The sequence below is a fragment of the Poecile atricapillus genome, chromosome 1 (genome assembly GCF_030490865.1).
Source record: "Poecile atricapillus isolate bPoeAtr1 chromosome 1, bPoeAtr1.hap1, whole genome shotgun sequence".
NCBI lineage: Eukaryota > Metazoa > Chordata > Aves > Passeriformes > Paridae > Poecile > Poecile atricapillus.
In genome coordinates, this window is record NC_081249.1 from 73,914,679 (window position 1) to 73,934,079 (window position 19,401).

The 19,401-nt window shown below is 42.0% G+C and overlaps 1 protein-coding gene across 5 annotated transcripts in view; it reads right to left on the bottom strand.

Moving 5' to 3' along the window:
* Positions 1–16,149: 16,149 nt before the first annotated feature.
* Positions 16,150–19,401, bottom strand: part of ELMOD1 (ELMO domain containing 1) — a 42,937-nt gene continuing 39,685 nt past the window's right edge. For all 5 annotated transcript variants that reach the window (XM_058846290.1, XM_058846261.1, XM_058846253.1 and 2 more), the window contains 2 exons: positions 18,371–18,504; positions 16,150–17,515 (listed from right to left, as the gene is read on the bottom strand). In XM_058846290.1, coding sequence (XP_058702273.1) covers positions 17,343–17,515; positions 18,371–18,504 — 307 coding nt within the window. In that variant the 3' untranslated portion in view covers positions 16,150–17,342. The remainder of the gene's footprint in view (positions 17,516–18,370; positions 18,505–19,401) is intronic.

Genomic DNA, 19,401 nt, shown 5'->3' on the forward strand with positions numbered 1-19,401 from the left:
ATTCCCTCTGCCATCCCACCTCCTCCATTAAAGGCACTCTGTGCAGCAGGAGCTACCCATGACAAGCTAAACAGTGGTTGCTCAGGACTGACCTGGCCCAAACAAGGTAATTTTCACTCTGACACCTAGGCACAGATGAATTAGCCCCACACAGAACCAGAAATCCAGCAGCAGTCTCTCTGTTCACTTTGCTGGGCTTTGGATCAGACCATAGCTGCCTGATTCTAGACATTCAGATTTCAGAAGCCTGACTCAAGGCCTGATAACTTGGAATTTCTAGTCCCTTAGCACCTCACTCCAGAGAAGCTAAAGACATAGGATGTTCAGCATGCTTTTGGGAAAAATCAGACTGCTAGTTTATGTGCCTAGATAGCAACCTAGAAAAAATTAAGGGACCCAAGACTTGAAACTTTGTCTAACCATTAGAAAATTTTTCAATGGGGTTTACCAGAATGCTCCTATCAATCCAGTGTGTTTTAAGTTGAAACCACTTTCTCTCTTTTTTTTTCAAGAAAATTGTTTTTATCAAGAAAAAATAAAATTTGCCAAAAGCATATGTCATGTATGAAAACCAGTTGTGTCCATTTTGCTTTTGAATGATGTGTCAAGGCTGCTGTAGGCTGTGTGACCCATGCCCCTTTCTCCTTTATTTCCCAGGCTCCAGGCCAGGCAGGTTCCCTATGCCATATGGCATTACCGACCATTCTCATGTGGTACCTCCAAGTCACAAGGTAGGAAACTGTCATACAGAGAGAGAGAGGTAAGTATGGGAAAAAGAAGTGGTTGACATCCAGGAACTGCACGTGCTGCATTCCTAAGTGGATTGATTACAAACATTTTCTTAGTGACATTTTTTAGTTTGCAAAGATTCACTCAAAATTCAATTTTCCATGGGAAAAAAAAAAGGCACACTGTGTAATCTCTGTGTTCAGCAGATGGAAATATATGAAATATGGATGGAAGTAACAGGAAACGTGTAAGTTCTGTGTATGTGTTCAGCAGATGACAAAGAAAAAGAAGAAGAAAACTCAAAACCCGGGATTCTCAGCCTTATCAAGGCAGCATTCCTGTGTATGCACAGAATCTTTCTCTGGGTCATGCAAAAAAAAAAAAAAAAAAAAGTGAAGCATAAATAACTTCCTCGCTATGTAGCAAGTCCAGCACAGTTCTATTTATACAACTGCATTTGGAAGCGTGCCAGAGGCAATAGATGCCCTTGCAATTCAAGAAGAACTTGGCACAATCATAATCTATATTTTGCTGGTGCAGTGAGCTAGAAGGGATCAAGCAGACTGACAGGTGCTGACTCCCTGGGTTGCCATTGCGGGGGCTCCTAAATCACTCTTCACCTGCACAGCTGAGCTGGTTTTCCCCTGTGTGCTGGGTTTACCCATGGATTGGAGTCTCATAGGTCTGAGCTGGAAAAGCCTTTGGCACGTTTCTCAGGGCCACATACAGCTGCTGCTCAAGCCAGCCAGCTCTGACCTCCCAGCTTAACAGTTCAGCTGTCAGCTTCTGCAGAGGGATGACAGCATTTTCAAGCAGGCTCTGCTATGCTTATCAGCTAATGCCGATCTCTGCTCACACTGGGCTGATCTGTGAGGGAGTGCAAAGAAGCATAAATTAGTATATGGAACAAACAGGGGTGTTCATCTTGTCCCACCCTTTGTGCTGTACTCCTCTTGTACTTGCCAGTTCTTGGCTGTAGTGGGTGGATGGGAGAGATGAGTAATAATTCGGTTTTGGCAGCAGTTATTAGGCAAATGTAGACTCATGCTTCCTTCTACTACAGCTTGTATGGCAGGGCCCAGGAAGGTTTTTACATGTGCCTGGATGTGCCTTAAACTTTTGGCTTTGCATTTATGCCTCTTGGTGTACCCAGAAGAGCAGCCAGAGCTGTCTCTCTTCCAAATGACTGCTTTCTTTGTGTTTCAGCTCTGCCCTCTTGGGAAGCAGGCAGTGGGTTTTGTCTCAGCCTCATGGCCAGAGATGTATGCAGTCTACCAGAATAATGTCATGCCCTGTTCATGTCTGCTCCAGCCTGCTGTCCCTGCCACATGTATGAAGGCCTTACTGGAGTAAGTGTGGCTCAGGTGACCTGAAGATCCAATTGATGGGGCCAGGATATTCATGGTGATCCAGGTGTCTGAGTTGCTTAGGAGGGACTTAATCCTTCATGGATATGTGCCTTGGGAGGAGGGCTCCTGGAGAAGATCCTACCTTGTGCTCATAGAAATTTGCATATTTCTACGTGCACACAGCGTGTATGTGGCTTGCACATCACTGTGACAGCCTGGCCCAGACACATCAGCCAAAATATCTGGTGGGAGTGACCCAATTCCTTAATCAAAACCATGGGACACATTGAGTAATAAATAATCTGGAATGGATTTTGCATGTACCTCTTCTCCCTGCTGTATTCAACCCTTTTGCTGTTCTGTTCAGCTTGTTGTTCACAGACATCTCTTGGCATAGCTAAAAGCAGGGACATAATTTTTTAATACTTGCAGCAGAGTTTCACTGGTGTCTGCCAGTTCCAGTAGGACTGACCTGAGTCTTGTTACCATGTTAGGCAGGATCTGCTTCTGCTTGCTGCAAGCCATTTCCCCAGTGTGCTCCAGTGGAGCTGGGCCTGGTTGTATCACGCAAGGATCCGCCCCTCTGTGTCTCCCTGGTTCTGGTCTGCCCTCCACAAAGTTCTGTTGTAGCATCATCTGGAAGAGATATGCCAGAAGTAGCTTTAGATCTTTCACTTCAACACACTTTTTGATAAAAGAATTTCACTATAAGCAATATTAATTAACACTTTAATGAAGCTATGATTTGGAAACAGTAAGCCTCATGCTTTAAATCTACACCTGTATTTCAAACTATGCTTTTGTTCTAAAATTCATTTGGCTTGGAACAAAATAAGTAATAACAATTAACTGAGTTTAATAGATTTCTTTTGCAACAAATTCATTTTTACAACCCCAGTAGAATTTTAAATCAAGTCTCTTTTTTTTAGTGATTTAAATCTAAGTGAAGACATAAAATAATAAACATTGAAAACACTAAGCCTTGCTTGTTCTTTTCTTTTTTCAGTCTAGGATACTTCCCTACTTAATGATACCTTTGGATACTTCAGGTGCATTTTCACTTGTGTATCAAGAAAACAGTTAAACTGAAACTGTGTCATCAGATACAGTCAATTCCATGCCATAATCAGACTAAATAGAATCTCCTGTAAGATTAATAAGTGGGAACTTACACCCATTGTCCCAGAGTCTCACTCACTTTGCAGACTTGGCTGTGAGTTTTGGCTCCTCCCTTCTGAGGCTGCACTCACCTGAGCACTGAAATTACTGAGAACTCCCTTTCAGGCTTGGGGAAAGCTCATCCGCATAAACAGCCAGCTACAAACGTGTAGTGCTCAGCTTCTAGATTTAAAATAATTCCATACTGCATCCCCTGATATAGAACAGAGTGAAAGTCAACAAAATTCAGATGGGAGGGAAAAAAACCCAGGAACTTCAACAAAAAAAGGCCCATTTAGCCAGAAACAGAAAAAGACCAAAGTTAGGCATATTGGTGGTGTTGTGAGTTTCGGTTTTTTTGTTTGCTTTTTATTTGTTTGTTTGGTGTGGTTGTGTTGTTGTTGTTGTTGTTGTTGTTGTTGTTTTCCTCTGGAAATATTACTAATTAAAAAATGAAGTTGGGTGATGTGGGAAATTTGTTTGCTAGCGAGAACTGGCCTATGAGAGAGGTGGGAACTGGGAGACAACCATAGGACGTGGTGTTAACTCAAATATCAGAGAGACAAAGATGACAACAGCAGTAAATAAGGTGCAGCACACATTAAAGAAATCTCTATCAAAATAAACTCTCTGTTAATAAAATACAATAACTTTCTATCCTGACATTTCAAAAATAGGAAAAGTGCAATTAGGACTAAAGTGTCAACCAGAATAAGACACCAGGGAGGCTGTAAGGCAGAAAGCATGGTGACCATAGGAAACTCCAGCTTCACACCGCCTCCACAAAGTGGGAAAATGTCAAACTGGACTATAATTCCTGCTACCTTTTTCAGCAACAGTCAGACATCATGGAAGGAGAAGCCATGCAGCCATTAACAGAACACAAGATCAGGATCAAATGTTACCTTTGTAAAATGATGATGTGACAGTGACCACCATGTGCATGAGGGAAACCTCCTTATGGGACTAGGAAGGCTGAAAGAAGAATCAGCAAAGTACAGGGAGGAGTTATGAATAAAATACTACTGCTCAAAACACAGAAAATGTATCTAAATTGACAAAACTGAAAAGAGCTCAGAAAAGTTAAATAAAAGGTTGTAAGGAGGGCAAGAAAACTGTTATGGCAGATGCATTAAAAGCTAAAAATAAAATACATCAGAAGCAGGCAACCTGCCAGGAGACTGCAGGGTTTGCAGATGATAGATACAGAGCAGGAGTGCTCAGAAAATGTTTGGTATAAGAAAGGTATATTAATTACCTGCAGCAGTGCTCCCTGTGGAAGGGATTAGGAGAGTTTCCATGCTAGAAATTTTATCTGCAGGCGATGAGTAATGGTCTCAACAGATGGGCCAGAAGCCAATAGCATGGACGGTGATATATCAGCAGGACCAGATGATGTTCACGTGGTGATTTTAAAGGAGCTTGGATATGTAATTTCTTGCCAAGTTACTGTGGAGTGTAACTTATTGCTCACATCAGACTGGTACCAGAGAAACGGGAGGTGGCAAATGAAATATAAGTTTTTAAAAGGACTGCAGAGGACAGCTGAGCAGTCACAGACCAGGAAGCTCCATTTCCATATTCAAAAAAACAACCCAGACCACAGAAAAGTTACAGACAGAATTCAAAGGCACATAATTGCCTTGGGTGCAAGCACTGGGTCAGGCTGCCCAGGCAAGTGGTGGAATCAACACCTCTGGAGGTATTTAAAGGACCTGTAGATGTGGCACCCAGGGACATGGCTTAGCGGTGGACTTGGCAGTGCTGGGTTAATGGCTGGTGCAGATGATTTTAAAGGCCTTTTCCAACCAAAACCATTCCGCAGTTCAATGAATCTAAGCGGAAAAGTCAGCAAAGCTTCTGCAAAGGGAAATCCTGCTCTTAGTATCTATTACAATTCTGAAACAGTGAAAGTGAACCAATCAATACGTTTTAAAAACCACAAACTGTGATGGGAGAGAAAGGGGAGTTCTCTCTTTAACTGTGTGAAAGATGGAAAGAGAGTGGCAGTGAACAGTGAAATTGCATAATAAAAGGAGGTCCACAAGAGACTGCATTGCTTAACATATTTACAGGAAAAACAGGATTGCAAAATTTTCTGGTGGTATAAATGTCATAGATGAGGGGTTGCAGAAAGTCATCTGAATGCCAAATCATAAGTGATAAAATGGTAGATAATGTTAAAAGTTGACAAATGTGAAGGAGGATACACAGGGAGAAAAAACATTCCAACACAAAAAATAATGAGCTCAGCAGACACTGGCATACAGCAAAAATCTAGGAATTACTGCAGATAGTTCCCTGAACACATCAGCTCCATGGTCAGTGTTGGAAAAATTGCAGAGGGCAATAAAATAATAAAAACCATTGTAACAGTTTCAACTTGAGAAGAAATTAAGTAGACATAGATCCCTTTACCTTGGGGGAAAAAAAAAGATAACTGAAGAAAAGACGTGAGTAATAGCAAATAAGGAAAAAAAGACTGGCTATTTGAAGTCTCTCAGTCCATCAAATAAATAGCCAACATAATAGCGACATATAAAATGAAGAAAGGCATTTCACAAAGCAGAACTGAAATGTAAAACTGAGATGTACAAGATGTTTTGAAAGAAAACAGAACAGATATGTTTAAAAATGTTTGGACAAATCTGCAGAAGGAGAAGAAAAAAGACATTGAGTCCTGATAAATATGAGGATAGACTTGCTGGTTCCATAGGAAGCTTACCTCACAGACTGCTAAATCTCAGCAGGTATTTTGAAGAATTATTGCACCTTGTTTCACCTATCATCAGGGCACCAATGTGACCGGCCCCAGCAGCAGACACCAGGCACCTCACTGGGAAAGAGGATGGGCCAAATAAGACAAAAGAAGATTGTTAACAGCCTTAAAATATATACAACATAACTGCAAAGAAGAAAGCAGAGAACTCTTTTCCTTGCACATGAAGTAACGGGTTTGGATGTTAGCAACAGAGATTTCAGAGCAGTTTTCTTAGTCTAACTAATGGGTGGTATAGTTGATTACTATGCTACGGTGTTCAGAGATGTGGGGCTACCAATGTCAAGAGATGCTGCCACTGGTTCCAGGGAATGGGTTCAAAAATCCATCAGAAATACCTTATAAAAAGTGTTCTAGCATGCAGAGAGCTACTACCTCTTGAGGAGTACTATGAAAGCAAATATCAAAAGCTTCTTTCAGGGTTTAAGAGACCTCAGCCTTCCCAGCCTGACTCAGTGAAGAGGAGGACATTTTAAAATGGAGAGAAATGCTAATAGAAAGTCGCCGTAATTTTCTTACAGGAACAAACAAGGAGCATGTGATTGGGCCTATCTGTGCTTGCCTTGATGGAATTTAGGAAGTGTTTAGGTGACTCAGAGCAGTATTTCACAGCATGGAAAATGCTTGCATCAGGGAAGACAAATGTTGTGCTGATTTTATTTCCTCCAGGCTACTCCTGTCTCCTTGGGATCTCTCAGGTCTGAAGTGCAGGATCCTTGGCAGACTATCTCCAAGGTGAGGCAATTCACAACAGCCAACTCCTATTCGGGAAACTCTTGATAGAATAGAATAATAAATTATCTCAAGTAGGAAGGCAACCCATCAGGATCATGGAGTCCAACACCCTGCTCCTCGCAGCAATATGTAAAACTAAACCACATGGCCAAGAGCATTGTCCAGCCACTCCATGAACTCTGACAGGCAAACTGAGCGAAAAATCACCCAGTACATATCCAAAGCCCTGAAGGGCATGGCCTCAACACAACTGCCAAGCTCTGAATTACGTCAGAAACTCAACTATAAATTATCTAATTTGATTAACAGGGCTTTCTTGAGATGGTTACCAGGCATCCCCACTGCTATTGTTCCAGCAGTCAGTGGCAGCCAAGGGCTGCAACACGGGAATTACCGGGAGCTGGAGGAGGGGGTTATTATTTTTGCCTCGGAGGCTCAGTGCACGGTCAGCAGCCCCGGGAGCTGTGCCGGCCCGGGCGCTGTCCAGGGTGCTGAAGCGGCGGCGCTTCACCCTCCGCGGCTGCCGGGGTTGGGAGGGACCCTGGCACAGGAGAAGGGGATTGCCCACAACCTCTGGCTGCTTTTTAGAGCAAGAAGAGAAATGTCGTGTTTTTACCCCAGAACGGTCCTTGGTTATAATGCAGAGGTGTCAACTGGAAGGCAATTAATAATAGAATCACCTGAGTTAGAAGGGATCCATCCACAAAGGTCACCAAAGTCCAACTTCTGGCCCTGCACAGGATGACCCCAAGAATCACACCATGCGCCTCAGAGCGTTTTACAAGTTCTTCTTAAACTTTGTCAGGCTTGGTGCAGTGACCTGGGGAGCTGTTCCAGTGCCCAAACACCCTCAGGAGAAGAAGTATTTTCCCAATACCCAACCTAAACCTCCCCTGACACAACCTGAGGCCATTCCCTCAGGTCCTGTCACCACAGAGAAGAGATCAGTGCCTGCCCCTCCTCTTCCCCTCACAAGGAAGCTGCAGACTGCAATGAGGTCTCTCCTGTCTCCTCCAGGCTGAACACATCAAGCGACCCCTATGGATCTTCATACAGCTTCCTCTTTAGAACTTTCATCATCACAATGGCCTTTCACTCATCATATTGTGAGGCTGTTCATAGAAATGTTGGTGCTTATGGCTTTGAAGTGGTCGTTTGTGGTTTCGTTTTTGTTTTTTCTCTTAGTATTTCAAATTCACTGTATAGTCAGACATCAGTGGTGAAGACTTAAGTTGTGGGGGCCTTGCAAGAAGAAAAGTTTTGAAGGGGGAGTGAGACTTTGGTTTTGAGGAGGTAAGAATGCAGGTGAAAAAGTAGGCAAGGAGGCAAAACCCAAAGGTGTCAATGGTATGATTGTTAACTAGTTAGAAAATAGAAAAAGTGCCAGGCATTAAGCAGAGGAAGCTTCCCCCTCTGCCAGGGTTATCTGACTTTCTACATTTAGGTGGTGGTGTGGTTTAGCCCCAGATGGCAACTCAGCTCCCCCAGCCACTCCTTCACTCCCCCCAACAGTGGGATGGAGGAGAGAATCAGAAAGGAAGCAAGAGAAGTCATGGGCTGAGATAAAGATAGTGTAATATGAAAAGCAAAAGTCTCTCATTCAAATTAAACAAAATAAGGAATTAATTCATCACTTTCCATGGACAAGTGGGTGTTGAGCCATCTCCAGGGAAGGGTTACATCAAATTTAATAGTTATTTGGGAAGTCAAACACCATTACTCTAAGTATCCCCATTTCCTTCTTCTCCCAGCTTTATATGCTGATTATTATTCCATATGATCTGGAATATCTTGTTGGTTCCAACTTTGTCCCCTTCCAACTTCTTGTGCATCCCCAGCCTACTCACTGCTGCCTTGGTGTAAGCTCTTCTCAGCAATAGCAAAAGTATCTCTGTATTATCAACACTGTTTCCATCACAGACCCAAAACACATCCCTGTAGAATCTACTATGAAGAAAATTAACTGTATCTCAGCCAAAATTGGCACAGACGTTGCTTAAATGCCAGATTTCAAATGTTGCAGGATGATAATAATGATGATGTGATAGCTTTAAGCAAGATGAGACACAGTGTTCCATGCTCAGTGTATATACATATAAGGAAAACCACAAAATTCAGGAATGTCAGAGAAGTGGCTGCTACAGCAGCTGAGAAAAAACAATGACGTCATACCCAAAATTTGTATTCACCAACTTTAAACCATGATATTTCATTCTCAGAGGGTTGTCTTGAAACCTACATTACTCTGCATTGCACCTCCTTTTATTCAAATGTGACAAGTAGGTGTTATTCATCCAGGTAATAGGGACTTTGTGAAACTGAATTCCTTATGATGGGTGAAGCATTACTTGCCCTTGTTGGAGCATGATTACTGGGACTCAATCACACAACAGCAGTTTGCTGAGACACACTGATATAATGTGGGCTTGTTAACAAAAAATGGTTTTCTCTAAACCAAAATACTTTCCCCATTGCAGTATTTGTTACAGACAATTTAATGTGAAGAAAATAAAAATATTGCAACTGCTTCAATCCCAAGAGCAGCAGTGAGCTAAGGTGTCCTGAAATTAAATCCTGGCACAGTGCAAGACTGATATAGAAGTCCCACTGCTAGTGCAGGTAATTAATTCATCACTCTGCAGTCCCCAGCTGCAAAGGGTATTTCAGGATTACATTTTTCCTAGATAGGTACATGGTCTTATGAATGTTTTCACTTGTGCTAATATCCCTCTCTGAATTTTAGGCACTTGCCATTAGGGTTATATTGATTAAATTTTCAGTAGCATCACAGTCGACCTAACCCAAATGACATAGGTAGCATTGCCTCCCATGGTGATCTACCCCAAAGGCAATTCTCTCTCTTTAGGGAAGAGAGTTACTAATTCTCATCACTCAGACGTCTAGGAGCTGTCATTGCTGTGCCTAAAAATAATGGAATAGAATGGTGACATAGAAGTTAATCAGTATTGCGTATAAGACTCATAGGAAGAGATTATAGACATCCATAACAAATCGAAGAGGATCACAAAAGGTACTGTTTCTAGACAATGATGTTTAATATTTCATGCTCTATTCTTAACTTGCACCTATACATGCAAAAGGAAGTGCTAGTATCTCTCTGATTTGCAGTTCACACAGCTCCAAAATGCAGGTTCCCACCATCTCTCTGTATCTTTAGGATCTCTACTGGAATTAGAAATTAGCTTAGCTCTCCAAAAGCACTGGTATTTCACACAAGGAGAAGGTCACTGGCAAGCTTTTTAAATAGTCTGTAAGGATATGAATGCCTAGTCTACCCATTAATACAAGGGCACTCACACCAGTGATCAAGGAAGGCTTTCTGACCCACTCTCTGTGTTGCCAGATGAAAAATCATCTACACCTGGAGAGCTAACACAATGCTTGTTTTTCAAAACCCACTGGCCTGTGGAACTGCACAGTGCCCATTGTGTAAGAAGGAGAACTGAAAACAATCAGCCCCAGCTCTGCCAACTTTTACTTATTCACAGATCATTCAGGTGTGACTTTGTGTGACCAGGGATCACCAAAGAGATCCCCCAGCACAGAAGAACACATGTTAAAGGGGAGGGAAAATATGTCAATGATTTTGGGGAAATGACTATCATGTATGTATGCTTATTCTAGGACAGTCAGTGAATATGTATGTAAAATACGGTATATAAACAGGAGCTTTCCTGTACTCAGCATGCACGGTATTTTGGAGGAGATATTCCCTCATACCTCCAGACAAATAAAGAAAGTTTGAGTCTTAGTATTACATTGGTGTTAAGGAGTTTATTTATTGTTATTGGTGCTTGGTTGCAGCTAGATAATTGAAGTCCACATCTCCCTCAGACTTGTCTTTTTATCCAGCAAATGAAGGAGAGTACTGTGCTGGGATTATAGCTTCTTGCCAGGGCTCAGGATCCCCTGTTCTTTGCTGTTGCTGGATTCATTTCTTCCAGTCAGATTTGGAACACGTGTAAATTTGCTGAGTTTCACAGCAGACAGGCATGACTTACATTAACTGAGGCCAGTCTCAGGCATGGACAAAAAAACCCCTCCTGAAAACCCTGGTTCTGTTCTGCAAGATGGAAGAAGCTGATTCTTCCAGGAGAGAGCCTGGTGGAAGGTTGAGGGTGCTTGAGGGGCAGAACAACCCCATGCACTGTCAGCAGCTGAGCTAGAGAAGCCCTGGGTTGTCCATGCAGCCACATGCTCACGTCCCTTTCCCACAGCTCTCAAGAAAGGCACAATGCAGTTGGAGACAGTAGCCTGGAGATAGCCAAGCTTGGAGCAGTTTCCTGACCCTGGTGTCACAGTGGCCTCCTGCAAGCTGGGCCAGGCCATGGCAGGATGAGGAGGTTCAGGTCAGGATATTTCAGAGCAGCCTGCTCAGACCTCTGCTCCCACTGTTCTTTTTCTGCTCTTTTTTGGCCACAGAGCTATGGAGAAATGACACTCACACCCTCTGCAAAATGGCTTGCTGACAAATGTGTGAGAAGGGCCAGTGGGGCAGAGGCATGGGAACTGGAGGTGAAGTGTGTGCCAGTTGGCTTGAATTCAAACCAACCAGCCAATGTGAATGGAAAACAGAGAGAGTGAAGAGGCAAATGATAGCTAATCATAACAGCTTAAAGGAGCACGTGAGACCATCGAGAGCCAAGTCAGCATTACAAATTCCCCTATCTAAGGGAGGTGGCAAACTGCATCCTTGGGTCCTCTGCATCCTGCCCTTTTGGTGTTCTCCCATCCAGCACATCAAGCAGTGGCAGATTCTCAGGGATAAGCAGGTAAATTTCATAGGCTGATATGCCAAGAAACACTTTCTAGCTTTGGAGAACAAGCCTATCTGGTCTCGGGACCGTGATCAAGAGCCCTGCTTTATATCTAGGCTATGTTTACATCTTATTGATACTTCTTGACTAGTCTCTTCTGAGAATCACAGACTTTCTTATCTGTGTGGTTGGCACTGGGGATCACAGAATAATAAAATGGCCTGGACTGGAAGGGACTCTAAATCTCATCCGGTGCTAATCACCTCCCATGGGCAGAGACACCTTTCGTTAGACCAGGTTGCTCAGAGCCGCATCCAACCTGTCGTTGGACACCTCCAGGGATGGGGTATCCACAACTTCTCTGGGCAACCTGCTCCAGTGCCTCATTATTCTCACAGTAAAGAATTTCTTCCTAATATTTAATCTAAACCTTCCCTCTTTTAGCTGGAAGCCATTCCCCCTTGTCCCGTCCCTACATGCTCTTTTCAATAGCCTCTCAGTCCTGTAGAGCCCTTCAGGTACTGAACATCTGTAATTAGGTCACCCCAAGGCTACACTTTTCCAGGCTGAACAATCCCAATTCTCTCAGCCTTTCTTCATAGGAGAGGAGCTCCATCCCTTTAATCAATCATCCTGGTGTCCCTCCTATGGACTCGCTCCAACAGGTCTGTATCCTCCCTGTGCTGAGCACCCCAGAGCTCGATGCAGTGCCCAAGCTGGGGTCTCCTATGTCTGTCCTCATTTCCAGTGTCACAGTGCCATGCTCTGCTGTCCATGGGTTAGGTTTTTCACACTCACCTGCACGTGTCTTCCTTGGTAATCTTTTCAATTGGGTGATACTGCCTGTAAACCTACAGCAGGCGACCTCATGTCTCTTTTCCAGCTCCTCTTGTGCTGCTCTGCTTTGCTGAGCTGCCAGATGTGCTGGTGTGTGTTGGCCTCGTGCTTCCCTATCCTGCTACCCTCCTTCATTCCAAGCTGTAAGCTCTTTGGGGAATACACCACTTACAGTTTTGACAGTCCTTCAGCACAGTGGAGCCCAGGCCCAGAAACCAGCCCTCTGCCCTTCCTCTGAGTTCCTTTGGAATTAAGTTGCTGTACCCAGTTCTTGCTTGGAGGTTTTAGAGCTAAATCTCTTTTCTAATTATAGTTCTATATAGAGTAGAACAGTTTCTTTTAGTGGAGTAAGTAATGACCTGATTTCTATGTGCACTGCTCACAGGGGAAAGCACAAATCCTGTCCTGCTATATTTCTATAGGATCTGGTAGAAAGAGTCCTGTCTAATCTTGGCAAGTCTTACAGAAAACCTGCACTGCTGCAAACTAAGGAAAACTATGAATAATTCATTTCCTTATCTGTTTCAGGATTTTTTCCTGCAAAACAGCTATTTTAATAATTTATGTGATTTTTAGCTGCACCATGCTGCAGATGCAAGAGTACAGAGAGGAACCCTACTGTTTGTCTCAGTGCTGCCTAGAGGATTCATTAGTGCAAAGTTTGAGCTCCCATTGGACCAGGTTCCAAGTGAGGAGTGAAAGGTGGAAATTAGGGTAGTTAACTAAATTCAGAGTAGAACAATTCTGTGAAAATCACAGTTCCAGAGGAGTCTTCCTGTGATGCTCAAATGGTCATATGTTGATGATGTCAAGCTCGTTAAGAGCCAGCTGGGGGACAGAAGGAAGTATAATCAGAGCTCTCATATTTCCCAGTGTGTATACAGAGTTTCTGTATTTCCCCAACAGCACTTGCCAAAGGCATGAACTTAGCAGTTATAGAATTGCACTCCAGTTACTATTTCAGGCTGTAACTGATTCCTTCCTCAGTCAGACCCATCCAAGTGGTGGAGCCGCAGGTTGAGGCTTCCTCTAGAACTCGGGCAGGAATGACTACAATCTGTAATACCCCACTAAGGGACAATGCTGGTCACTCCAGTGGAAGGGTCAAAAATCCCTGGTCACATTCCAGCAAAAAGGGACAGGTCAGCAAACGACACGTTAAAAGCTGACCGCAATCCATGAAGGGAAGGATTAGGAAAGAATTGGTGATCCCTCATAATGGAAGCCAATGTATTATGATGCTACCAGTGATTCTTTGGGCCAGAGGAGGATCTGTGTTCATTAACCTGAGCATCAGCACTCTATTCACATACATCCTGTTCCCCTAACAGCACTTAATTCAGCTGGGGACATGCTGAAAACGCCCTGCTTGCAGCAAAGTGCTTCAGCCTGCTAAGTCATCACCAGCTGTCTGTGCCCCACAGGGCACATAGTGGGCACAGGTGCTTTTAAAGATTGCTCTTTCATTAAAAAAGACAATAAATTAATCTCCTTTACCCTCTACATGACAGTAAATTTTTCAATCGAGCTTCAGTGCTGCTCCAGGAAACAGTCAGGAGATACAATTGTCTAAGACAAATCATATAGATAAGGTAGACCTTGTTTACTTTTAAGAATAGTACATAGAAATACCACCAGCATCAGCATTTGAAAAACTACCTTCCGAAAAAGCCAATTACAAGTGCAGCAAAAATATTTCTCCTTCCCTCAAAGGAAAAAAAAGCTACAAGCCAAAAAGTGTCAGGAAGCTAAAGCAGCACTTGCTCCCCTCCTCCTGGCTGTAATCAATCCCCCAGGCACAGATCCTGCTGGCCCTCACAGCCCCAGCTCCACAGATGCTGGCTGAGCACCAAGGTTACTGAAGACAAGTCAGCGTCCACCTGTGTTGTTGAAGGAGCCCTGGTAACAATTGAAATACACATTAGCTGGGATAAGAAAATGCTGTGCTATGGAAAGTGCCTGAATCTGTAACAGGAAGGAATACAGACACCATTATAAAAGGATGCATGCAGAATTAAAGAACTCCAATACTACACAGCCCCTTTTTCCCCACCCTGGCTTTAAACAGATCAAAGTAAATATTTCTGCATTGTAACACATTCAGTCTCCTAATATTATACATTAATCAGTTATATTTTCACCTGCCAACCCAAAGCAATACATATTCTAAGCAAGGCATATTCTGCATAGCTTCAGCACACTGTCTTGAATGTTATGTAATAAAGTAGAAGCTTAGACTTACAACAGGGCTGTGCCTTTTTAAAATTACACTTGCTGCATGGCATTGCCAATGTAAATTATTTGCCTGAGAAAAATTACCTGTTAAGAAAGAAGGTGATCATTTACAGCCTGGGCAGGAAGCACTTGCTGCCAGAGATGCACATGGCCAGGCATGAGCCTGAGAGAAAGATGACTGGTGAAATGCAACAATCATGAAGCTGCAGAAAGGTTCTGGAAGCATCCAACCTAAATCTTCTCTATACTTAATTAAACCAAATTCTATACCCTGCAGTGACTATAAATATTGATTCTTCTTTATTGAAACAACTTTTTACTACTTTTTTCCCCCCATTTCTTATGTTTTCTCCTCCCTAGGGAAAGCAGCACCCAGTTGCTCGCAGGTCAGTTTGGATCTGTGCTAGATAGCGTAAATTCTAATTAAAAAAAACCCCAAAAAACCCCCTTAGGTTTGCATCATGGTAAGAGGTCATTCCTGGGGAGGAAGGAAGACAGTGTCCAACAGGCATCCTCCCTCAGCAGTGCCCAGCCAGTTTTAGGCACCCACCAGGGATATTCTCTGCCCCAGGTTTGACACAGAGTTTGGGAACAAGCATGTCACAGGACAAAGCTGAAGCACAAATGGGCAGGATGATAAGGTTTGATGGCACCAGCATGCAAGCGCTCCACAGGAGAAGGGATTTCACACTTAGCTTCATTAAATCTATCTTCCTGCAAGATAGGAAAAGTAATCACCCAAACCAGTTAGATTATAGTGATACAATCTGACACAGAGCCAGATGACATCTTCTGATTTTGTTTGAAGTTGACACCTTGAGACAAGGCATAACTGAGAGGATCAGAGCAGTAAGAAGGTAGCAGGAACCTTCCCTCCTGCCCCCACAACTCCATGAAATCCATTGCAGAGTATTAAAAATAAACCAGTGTAACCTAATAAATTGAAGAAGATATTTAAGTCAGAGTGGGACAAGGAAAGAAAGAGAGAGCCTAAAATGTGAAACAATAAAAACTGTTACTAGAAATCTATTTCAAGAGTCACACAAAAAGTCCTTGAGACCTAATGGCTAAAAATAACCACTTTCCAAAATCAATGGTATTAAGTTAAACATGCACAGTTTTTATTCCTTGTATTCTCATGCAAAATATCCAAATGTTAATATTTCTGTACTTCCAAATTCATTGGAGAAGACTAATTATTGCAACACCCATAAAATTCTGCTGATTAACTCCATGAGTGCAAGTTTCCAGCCATGTAGAGAAGTCCTGACCCCCAGCTTACATTTTAGCAAAGAAATGAGATGGCTTAAACCCAAGGGGTTTCTTAGGAAGTTGAAGTACTCCCATTGCTTTATTTTTATTTTTGTTAAATAAAGTGATGGCCCAAGCAGTAACTAAAATGATATAAAGCACCTTATCTGAAGAAGCTGCAATTACACTTCAGCCTCGGGAATACCACAGAGCTGCTACAACCCATTTTACCTGATCCATTAATTAAAACATTTTTCCTCTGTATTACTGCATATCTCAACAATAAAACCCACAGTGCTTCAGTTTAGAATGATGTATAATTTATTCATATAATTCACAAGTAGTTGGACACTACTCAATTTAATCTCCATATGCAAGTGATTTACACAAACATATAATACTAAAACTGATTGCTTAGAAGGTAAAAAATACCATGGGTATGAAATGCCATGGTAGATGCTGTTCAGTATACTACACAATCTTAGTGTCAAACACTTCTATTTATTTATGGTTTTAGAAAAAAAGGCAGTTTGCCATTTTAAATTTTTTTATAAGTAGTCTGGGAAACATAAGCAGTTTTGTTCTAAACTTTCTAATAAATTATTTCTCCCAGCTATTAGGAATTGAATTAACAACCAAAGCAACATTTTCAGTAGTTCAAAGAAAAGACACATATTTTTGTTCCTCCCCTGAATTCACCAAGCACCACGTGACCAAATCATGTTGCCTTCCAACATGACACAAAACACTAGCCTCTGTATATCCAAAGGAATGTGCAGGAATCTAGACCATACTTTAGCATGGTGGTGTTGGTGACAACAGCCTGATGTTATAACTTTTGGCCCCTGCCAGTATCTGTTAGCTGTGAATGTGTTCACAGTTCACGTGTTAGCATTACCAGACCATTTGGTATTCATGCATTTGATTGCAATTCTGCATAAACTCTTCTCACTGAAACTTGTATCTCATAAGCCTCATTAATTTTGCATTAAGCATATAATGGTTGCATGGAGAAAACTGGACTTTAATGTGTTTGTCTGCATTAGATTAAATTACATTATCTTCTAGATGAGGTCCAAACATATATTTTGCTTGAAATGCCAGTAGTTATCTTAAAACATACCAAGAAGTTAAAAAGCTTTCACAATACAAGATCCAGCTACTTATTCCACATATACAAAAACACCGCTAGAGAAATACAATTCAATTGTCAATGCTGAATTATGAGGAAAAGTCTAAAAAAATAGAAAAACTCTGATATCTGGACATCAATTCAGAAGGTAACACTGCATAATGAGGCAATATGAGCACCCATTTAAAATGAAAAATCCCCAACAAGAGAAGTATGAGGGGATCATGTGACAAAAATAGATGAACACTGCGCCAAAAACATGCACACGATTGCCATGGTCATTCAGTATGCTAGTGATGGTCTAACAGTGATCTAAATCAAGAGTGAGACAGTGCTTCCAAATAAAATCAACTGAGTAACTACATATTGATTAAACTTTCTGTTGCAGCAAAATGAGGACACAGAGCCATCTCTGGGTTCTGGAGCTGTCTCAAGATGCGCTTGTAAAATTTCTCTCTGACGCGATTGAATTCCATTATGTCCAGTGGATCCTCATCAATCCAGAATTTGTGGAATTCATGCATTAAGTAGCCTACAAAATAATAAGAAGGAAGAAGAGATAAATACAGAATGTAAAGATGACATACAAAATTAGAAAGTAGCCTGGAATTAATAGTTATGATCTGCACAGAGAATCCTGGTCACTGAGATCTGACACCTCATGACACTGGGCAGGAACAAGACTAAACCTATTCTGGACAATGCCAAAATTGGATAGATGTTACACACACTGGCAGAATTACTCACAATAAACACAAAAAGTCACTAGTCATCTTGATATATGGATCTACAAACTGAAACATAAAACCAGGGAGTATAAAAGCAGGGAAAGATGATGCAGGTGCTCATTATCAGTTCTTTGACTATGCATTGAAAAATATTAGAAGTGTTACTCCCACTAAGCAAAGATGAACAGCAGGCCTCTGCTGTAGAAGGGATGCTTAAATGCAGGGGAAAGAGCTGTCAAAGCACTATTTTGGTGGTGGAGCTGCAACTCTGCTGAAGAGTGGGCAGTAACACTAGAATATAGATGCAAGTATCATCTGACAGCTGCATTTAAGGGGAAGCAATATTCAGACACTCCTTAAATCACATTTTCTTTCTTCTCATTATTTAAAAAACAGGAAGGTCACTTCTTAAGGAACTTAGTGCATTTTTTTGTTTATGGGTGTTTGTTTTACACCTTGGTTTGGTAGTGGCCTCTGTGAGAGCTAAGAGATGAATCCAAGCATCCTAAAAACAGGAGAGCAAGACTAGCATTACAGTCTCTGTGCTGTGTCAGCAGAGTTTATTTCTTTTTTTTAAACTATGGGCAGAACAAGAAGTGTTAGCAGAGTACCAATTATACATTTCCAACCCTTGTCCTGTGCTCTCACCCAGTACTTACAGAACGTCTGCTGAAAGTGAGTGAGTGTTGGTGCTTCTGGAGCAACATTGTAGAAATGGGTCTTCAGAGCCCCACTCACCAGCAGGTTGTACGCAAGGTCTGTTATGTTAATGCCCACGATAGCAAAAGAGTAGCTGTAAGGAAAAGCAGCAACCTTTGTTGAGAGTTCACCTTCTTTCAGCACATTTTATGAAACACTGATGACCCTGACATTGCAGATTTTGTGCGCTACTGGGATGTATTAATTCTCTCCTTTGTGAGTTTCCAAGGTGTGTGTGGGGTGGAAAGCAAGAAAAACATTTATCCTGTATGTTTTGTACAGCATTTCATTTGGGAAATACATGGTCACTGTAAAACCAGGAGTTTCATCACTGCGCCAGCCTTTTCAGTGGAACAGTACTGATTAATTCCTACAAAATGAGAACAAGCACAGACGTCCCCATGCTCCTGCATTCACCTCTGAAACAGGGCAAGGACTCCACATGGTGGCTACGGCTGCAGGGTGACCCATCATTTGTTATTTTTAACTTCCCGAGTTCCCATTGGAACTCATTACCCATAGTTAGAAACATCAGGTTTCAACAACCTGTCCTATAAAGACATTCATATGGCTAAAAAGCTTGTGAAAAAGATCCAGTCAAGTCACCACTAATTTCTTCCTAAAAGACAACTAGAGACAAAGGCCAGAAAATGGGCAAAAGCCTAAATCAGAGCATGCTGGAAACTGAAACAAGAAAATGAGACTCATTAAGCAAACTCTGTCCTGCTAAGAGATATCTACAGGTGAAGTATATTTAAACACAACAAAACTCAGAAACTGGAAGTTAATTGTGAGGCTGCTGCATAAAGAACTTGATGCTTCCAGCAGTGACTATTTCCCAAGAAAGCACATAAAGACTCACATGGTGATAAAAGCAAACGTGTTTGGATATTCAGTGATTGGATTTTTTTCTCAGCTAAAGACAGCTGTCTTCTCTAGACTATCTTGGGTATTTTTTCAACTACCTCTATCAAGCAAACGGAAATATTTT